At 35.2% G+C, this 8,783-nt stretch overlaps 1 protein-coding gene across 1 annotated transcript in view; it reads right to left on the reverse strand.

The window, feature by feature from the left end:
• Positions 1-2,472, reverse strand: part of LOC135208281 (probable glutamate receptor) — a 4,333-nt gene extending 1,861 nt beyond the window's left edge. The window contains exons 1-4 of the mRNA XM_064240387.1: positions 2,372-2,472; positions 1,764-1,938; positions 878-1,089; positions 1-30 (exon numbers count right to left, since the gene is read on the reverse strand). The exon at positions 1-30 is cut by the window's left edge and continues 188 nt beyond it. Of these exons, the coding sequence (XP_064096457.1) occupies positions 1-30; positions 878-1,076 (229 nt within the window). The 5' untranslated portion in view covers positions 1,077-1,089; positions 1,764-1,938; positions 2,372-2,472. The remainder of the gene's footprint in view (positions 31-877; positions 1,090-1,763; positions 1,939-2,371) is intronic.
• Between the last annotated feature and the right edge of the window lie 6,311 nt (positions 2,473-8,783).

Consider the following 8,783-nt stretch of genomic DNA (forward strand, 5'->3'; position numbering starts at 1 on the left):
GGCTTATCTGCGTCGGGAGGAGGGGCGAGCCTGGAAAATAGTTTTGATAGTATTGATAGTCACGGTAATGATGATGGTAACAATATTACTATCATCATTGTTATTATTATTATTATTTTTTTTTTTTTTTTATTTTTTGCTCTATCACAGTCCTCCAATTCAACTGGGTGGTATTTATAGTGTAGGGTTCCGGGTTGCTATTATTATTATTATTATTATTATTATTATTATTATTATTATTATTATTATTATTATTATTATTTTTAAAAATTTATCTGTTTTTCTATTTAATGATTTCTTTCTGTATTTTCATTTACCTTCTGTCACTACTTTCGAATGAACACCTTATTCTTTGGAAGCCTGAATTTCAAGCCCCTGGCCCCTGTAGCGGGTTTGTCCCATATGAATAGAGTTCATCGTCTGGATAATAATAATAATAATAAAATAAATAATAACAGTAATGATATCATTGTTTTTTAAGGTCCACAATTATTGTGGACCTTAAAAATTAAGAGTGTTACCCTTAATTAAGAGTGCTACCCAATGATATTATTATTATCATCATTATTATTATTATTATTATTATTATTATGAAGATACTCCCACAATCAAGTCTAAATGTGTTGGACGGAACAATATTAATAATTTTTACTGAACTGACTTAGGCCATTATTATTATTATTATTATTATTATTATTATTATTATTATTATTATTATTATTATTATTATTATTATTATTATTATTATTATTATTATTATTAAAATGAAGAACAATCACACCATCATGTAAAAATATGTGCTGGATGAAACTACTGTATATTAATTTTTTTTTTTGGCTGAATGAAACTACATTGATTCTGTTTGTACTGAACTGACCTTGGCCAAGGAAAAAGCCGATGACGGTGATAGCGGCTTCTGAAACGAGGTTGGAGCACTCTGAGTAGTGGAAGCGGAAGCCGAAGTAGGTGCACAGGACGGACGCGAGCACAAAGAAGGGCAAAACTATCCAGACTCTCGGCTCGAATTCCTTGGTGTAACCCGTCCACATCTCGTCCCCTTTCGCCGGCCGCTTCATGAAGGCTACGTATCTGGGATGAGTTTGGAACACATAAAGACATATCTAGAAATTATTGAAAATATATGGAATGTTTTCGAAAAAATAAAGACAGATCTAGAAATGAGATTTAGATGACATGGAATGAGTTTGAAAAATAAAGATAAATCTAAAAATAAGATTGAAATGACATGGAATGTGTTTGGAAAAATAAAGATAAATCTAGAAATGAGATTAAAATGATATGGAATGAGTTTGAAAAAATATAGATTAATCTAGAAGTGAGATTACGATGATGTGGAATGAGTTGGAAAAAATAAAAACAAATCTAGAAATGAGATTAAGATGACATGGAGTGAGTTTGGAAAAATAAAGGCAAATCTAGAAATGAGATTAAAATTATATGGAATGATTTAGAAAAAAAATAAAGATAAATCTAGAAATAAGATTGAAAGTATATGGAATGATTTAGAAAAAATAAAGACAGATCTAGAAATGAGATTAAGATGACATGGAATGAGTTTGAAAAATAAAGATAAATCTAGAAATGAGATTTAAATGACCTCGAATGAGTTAAAAAAAAATTGAACGATGCCAACTCTCTCTTTCTCTCTCTCTCTCGCACACGCTATAATATATATATATATATATATATATATATATATATATATATATATATATATATATATATATATATATATATACTACCGATTTTGACCGATGCCAACGAGAAAATCCACCACGGTGCTTCTCTTGAGGGTCAGGTCAATGTTCGCCACTGCTATGTCAGCCTCACCACGGTGGACCCTCGCTCACCATACCCGTCCATTTCCGGTCCGATACCATGCCGAAACCCCCGTCTTTGACGCGGTGACAGTCGGACCTGACGGGACGTTGGAGCGACGGTAGACAATCATTAGATGAAGTTGAAAAAAAAAAAAAAAAAAAAAAAAAAAAAAAAAAATGAATAAATAGAAATAGGTAAATCAAATGTTGCAATGCGGTGATGATGCATTTTAGAAAAGAATGGGAGTAAAAATAAATAAATAAATAAATAAGTAAAAACAGGTAAATCAAATGTTGCACTGAGGTGATGACGCATTTTAGAATTAGTTTTAATTAACCTTTTTAACGCGTGTTTTTTTTTTTATGTGATTGAGGGTTTTAGGGGAAATACTGTGACGATTTAAATTCATTGAAAACACATAGTAAAAGTATATATATACACATATATATACTAATTTTTTTTATATTTGAAATCTGTTCATCAATATTTGCTCGTATTTTTATTCTTTTATAACTTCTTTTGAACTCACGTGAAGTTGGCAACTTCTTTCAGATGCTCGAACAGTGACCCAATAAAACCAAGAACTTCTACTCGGCCTCCACTTCCGTGTTTTAGGAAAGTGTATGGTGGGTTCTGGAAAGTGAAAATGCAACATTTTCTTATAATCACGAATAGGATATACAGGGTGTCCATAAAGTCCCAGCACCATTCTGAGCAATTAATACTTGTAATAGGAACTGGACTTTATGGACACCCTGTACAACAGCGGCAAATTACTTCCTTTTTAAATATTTTGCATGGCAAGTAAATAAATCTCACTACTTACATTTTCATGTAATTTTCTTTAAAAAAATTTTTTTTTCTTGAAATGTCAATTCTCAACGATGTACCTCAAGATTAAAAGACAGAACATATGCTAAGTTTCCTTATGAAAAACTGAAAACTGCCCTTAAATGCATTAACTTTGAACGCAGTTATATATGTCATACGCATAAGCTCATCACCTTAGATTACCCAATATAGAATCAGCTAAAGACAGAAAGATCAGCAAGAAATGGACATCGGTCTAAGGTTATCTTAACCCCAGACATATGTCTATTGTTAACTCAGGCATATGTCTATCGCTAAACTCACCTCCAGATATAAGTCGACGATTATCTTACCTCCATGACTAACTCCATATGTCTTAAGGTGCGTCCACACGGTCGAACAATGTCCGACGGACAAACATCGTTGCCTATTGTCCGCCGGTCATTGCCTTGTGAGCAGCGAGTAAAAGCAGTGGTATACAACCTCATCTGGTACCACTGTTTGTTACTAGATCTACTACCATCGTTTCAGCGCTTGTGACGTCATCCCGCTCCGTCTATGATATGGTAACAATGTTTGTCCGTCGGACATTGTTCGACCGTGTGGACGCACCTTAAGGTTAACTCACCTCTAGACATATGTCTATGGTTAACTCACCTCTAGACCTATGTCGATGGCTAACGCACCTCCAGACATAAGTCTAAGCTCAACTCACCTCCACAGTCGTACACCGTAGATGCAAGCCAGTTAGGTCTCTCCTCTGCAGCATAATACTACCTTGTGGTGGTTGTCTTTACCGAGGTATATCCGTCTTTCATTGTATCCCCTGTGGAGTCTGAGGTAGCGCTGTCACTCTGATTAACCCCAGGGGGGTGCTCAATACTGTAACGGCGCCGCCACTGACCCACGGGTAGCACTTTTTGGACGAGAGATGGATCCGCTTGGTATGCCTGCCAGAACGTTGCAGATACGGCTTCGGCGTCAGTCTTGGTGATCACTACCTGTGAAGATATATATATATATATATATATATATATATATATATATATATATATATATATATGTGTGTGTGTATATATATATAATACATATATATGATATATATATATATATATATATATATATATATATATATATATATATATATATATATATATATATATATATGTGTGTGTGTGTGTGCGCGTGTGTATACACACCACACACACACACACACACACAGACACACATATATTTTAGATATATATACTATATATATATATATATAATATATATATATAGATACATATAATATATATATATATATATATATATATATATATATATATATATACATATATGTACATATCCGTTACAAAAGTGACTAGAGAGAGAATCCTTTTAAACCAGTTGAGTTTTTGTTTTTTTTGTATACCATAAATAATAATAATAATAATAATAATATAATAATTAATAATAATAATAAAATAATAATAATAAATAATAAAATAATAAGTATTACTGTCATCATATTACTAAAGCACAAGTAGAAGTAGTAGTCAAGTAGTTATAGTTACTCGCTCTGCAAGGAAAAAATAGCAACATTAAGTGAGCTTAATTTTTCATTCCATGTTCATCCATCATTCACTCGTTCTCTTTTATATTAATGTTTTAGTTAATTTTTTTATTTTTGTCCCAGAAAGACAGAAACAGACAAAAGAAAAAAAATTAGATAATGGGAAAGTCGAAGGATGTTTATGATAAATTTTTTAAAATTCTGATTATTTCAGGCGATTTCTTTTCTTACATTTTTCCATTCCCTCTCGTTTATTTTCCTTTCCTTTTCACTTACCTTATTATCGACGGGCAGGTAAATATGACGTATGAGCTCGGGGAAGGTTGAATCTCCGACCAGCAGCCAATTTATGCCTCCTATTTCTTTAAAGACCTGGAAAGAGAATATAAAATTGATATTAATGAAATGCAATACAGATTGTGATTTAGGATAGACGATACAGTCAAATGAATGATAAAACACAATGAAAACAATAAAACGAGTGATAAATGTTATGCCATATTTGTCGGCCTTTAGAAAGCAGAACAGAATGCAACGTAACGCAGTTTTATATCATTAACCATTGTGGATTTTACCTCCACCCAATCTGTACTCTCAGAAGGCTAATATAAATGTAAATTACATCTTTCACATTAGTTTACAAGCACACAGATAGACAGTGAGATGAAGGCATCATAACTCTCTCAAATCGTCGGCAAGTAGACAGGAAGAAGAGACCGCGTGATAATGGTATATTCAAATCTAAATATCTCATTCAAATTCATCAACAAGCAGCTAAATATATGGAGGCACGCCTTTCAGACGTCTCGTCTACAAGCATACAAGCACACAAAGCTCTCAATTTTGTCTGCAAGCACGCAGAGACAGAAAAACAAAGCACCCTAATTCCCAAATTGAGCATCGCTCTAAAAACTGCATCATACACCATTGTCAAATTCGATTACTTCTTGAAATCTTCTGGCGTCATGCTGACTGCGCAGTCGAGTTACGACTAGTGAGCGCGAATCCTGACTGTGGCGGTGCTGAAAACCCTCGGCTAAGAACGAAGAAGAGTCTGTCTCTGCTACAAGTGCCAGTTTCCTCTTGGTGTTATTGTATTCGACGGCAGATTCTTCATGATTGTCCGTGTTTCCGGGAAGACGAAGGGGAATGACGCAAGTGTAAGAAGGTTTCGTGGTTGTGATCGCTCTGTGGATCATCTTCACCCATGTCTGGTCTTCTTTCTCCTCTGCGCATGCGCCTGAGACTGTCAACAGAAGTAGAGCATTTCATAATTAGACGCATGTGTGAAATACACCTTCGAAGATGAGCAAAAAATAACTCTTTTGTTATCAACAGGTGAACAGGAATGGTTGATTGATAGGACATGATTACTTCAAATCACAATAGTTGATGGTTAAAAGCTTTAGTATAGGAAAATTTGCATACGTGATAAGGGAGTTGAGACTAGATTTTTAATGTATGGGTTTTTCGTTTCTGTTGTGCACATAGGCAATAATGAGAAATTGCTCATGTTATTCTCAAAGTCATGCTCATAGTATATATATATATATATATATATATATATATATATATATATATATATATATATGTATATATATATATATTATTGTCATATCACATTACCGTGATTCATATACATACATCGAGCTACAAATGTTCCTTTAAGTATCTAATTCCGCTCTATACCTCGGAATTAATTTTTTTATTTTCATATCTGTTTTAACCGGGGAAGGCAATCTCTTCATCGACTAACAAAATTCCCCTGCGGTGAACATATTATGAAAATATATTGATATTAATTTCCGAGGTAGAGCGAAGTCAAGATATTAAACGGACATTTGTAGCTCGATGTATATATATATATATATATATATATATATATATATATATATATATATATACACACACGTATATATGTGGGTGTATACGAGTATACGTATATATGTGGGTGTATACGAGTATACATATGTATGTATGTATGTACGAATGTATGAATGATTTTACATTAATAATGCTTGCACGTTCCATAGCCTCTTACCTACGTTCAGGAGGTAAATATTCTTGAATCCATAAAACTCTATATAATCGGCAACCACGAATAACTCTTGCGTTGTAGCAGATACCCGCTGGAAACCCGTATTCAGCTGGGCGCACAAGACCATGTAGAGGGCACGGAGAAGGTACCCTGGGGCATACGGTCTTTCTCCCATGGAGGATTTCGTTCTACGAAGGTTCTCTCTGAAAATGAAAGTAATTCAAGGGCCTCTCACGTCATTCACTCAATAATGCATGAAACCATCCTGTGGGAGTTTTACCGCACCGGGGCTCATCCGCGATTCAGGAGCTAAAGTAGGAATGAGGCAGTGACTGCTGTGGCGTTTTTTTTTTTTTTCTGGGGACGTCCATTGTTATAGTTAAAGTTTAAAGTCAGAATTTTCAATTATATATATATATCTATATATATATATATATATATATATATAATATATATATATATATATATATCGAGCTACAATGTCCTTTAATATCTAATTCGCTCTACCTCGGAATTAATATATTTTCATATATGCTTAACCGAAGGGGACCAATTTTTTTCTCGATAATAGATTTGCCTGGACCAGGGCGCGAACCTATGGATCCTTTCAAACCCAGGAACGTTCAGTGAAGCTTTAGCTACTACACCACCGCGAGAGGTTAAAAGTTCATGTCGCCTCTCACCCTCATATACCTTTCGCCGACGCAGGTAATTAGTGGTTGGATACAACATCAACCCACCTCGACTCCGGTAGTTGTTTGTAGTGCTTTTTGACAGCACGTAGCCAATCTATAAGTCATATCACATTTCCGTGATTCATATACATATATCGAGCTACAATGTCCTTTAATATCTAATTCGCTCTACCTCGTAATTAATATATTTTCATATATGCTTAACCGAAGGGGAATTTTTTCTCGATAATAGATTTGCCTGGACCAGGGCGCGAACCATGGATCCTTTCAAAACCCAGGAACGTCAGTGAAGCTTTAGCTACTACACCACCGGCGAGAGGTTAAAAGTTTCATGTCGCCTCTCACTCATATACCTTTCGCGCGCAAGGTAATTATGGTTTGGAGACACATCAACCCCACCCTCGACTCCGGTAGTGTTTGTAGTGCTTTTGACAGCAGTAGCCAATCATAAGTATTTCCATCTATGCAAATCCTTTAATAGTCATATCACATTTCCGTGATTCATATACAATATCGAGCTACAATTGTCCTTTAATAATTCATATTATGCGCTCTAACCTCGGCGAATTAATATCTTTCATATATGCTTACCGAAGGGGTTAATTTTTTCTCGATAATAGATTTGCCTGGACCAGGTCGCGCAACCTATGGATCCTTTCAAACCCACAGGAACGTCAAGTGAAGCATTTAGCTTACTTACCACCAGGGCCGCGAGATGGTAAAAGTTCATGTCGCCTCTCACCCTCATATACCTTTCGCGCGCAGGTAATTAGTTGGTTTGGAGACAACATCAACCCACCTCGACTCCGGTAGTGTTTGTAGTGCTTTTGACAGCACGTAGCCAATCTATAAGTCATATCACATTTCCGTGATTCATATACATATATCGAGCTACAATGTCCTTTAATATCTAATTCGCTCTACCTCGGAATTAATATATTTTTCATATATGCTTAACCGAAGGGGAATTTTTTTCTCGATAATAGATTTGCCTGGACCAGGGCGCGAACCTATGGATCCTTTCAAACCCAGGAACGTCAGTGAAGCTTTAGCTACTACACACCGCGCTAGAGGTTAAAAGAGTTCATGTCGCCTCTCACCCCTCATATACCTTTCGCGCGCAAGGTAATTAGTGGTTTGGAGACAACATCACCCACCTCGACTCCGGTTAGTGTTTTGTAGTGCTTTTGACAGCACGTAGCCAATCTATAAGTCATATCACATTTCCGTGATTCATATACATATATCGAGCTACAATGTCCGTTTAATATCTAATTCGCTCTACCTCGGAATTAAATATATTCATATATGCTTAACCGAAGGGGAATTTTTTTTTTTTTTTTTTTTTCTCGATAATAGACGTTCCTGGGTTTGAAAGGATCCATAGGTTCGCGCCCTGGTCCAGGCAAATCTATTATCGAGAAAAAATTCCCCTTCGGTTAAGCTATTATTATGCACACAGTCCGACATGAATTGGCTACATAATAACTTTGCTATTCGTAAAAAAACACAGAAATTGGCACTACAAGGTCACGTGACCTTGAGCGCATTTACGACGTGATAATGCATTCACAAAGGCATTCATTTTATAGAAACATCATCCTCCGACTATTCCAACAGTACATAACACGATTAGAATGAATAATACTCAATATCTGATGTTTATCTAAAAACTTTGCTTTATGCAAAAAAATGCAAAAGTGGCACTCAAGCAAATTGGACAATATGGCGGTATGTAGCAATCTCTGCCACTCGGTTTGTGGTGTGTAACTTAGATATAGGCCCCAGCTAGACTTTCCAACACAACAAAGTCACGTGACTATACAGAGTGTTCATTGAGAAA

The sequence above is a fragment of the Macrobrachium nipponense genome, chromosome 11 (genome assembly GCF_015104395.2).
Source record: "Macrobrachium nipponense isolate FS-2020 chromosome 11, ASM1510439v2, whole genome shotgun sequence".
Classification (NCBI taxonomy): domain Eukaryota; kingdom Metazoa; phylum Arthropoda; class Malacostraca; order Decapoda; family Palaemonidae; genus Macrobrachium; species Macrobrachium nipponense.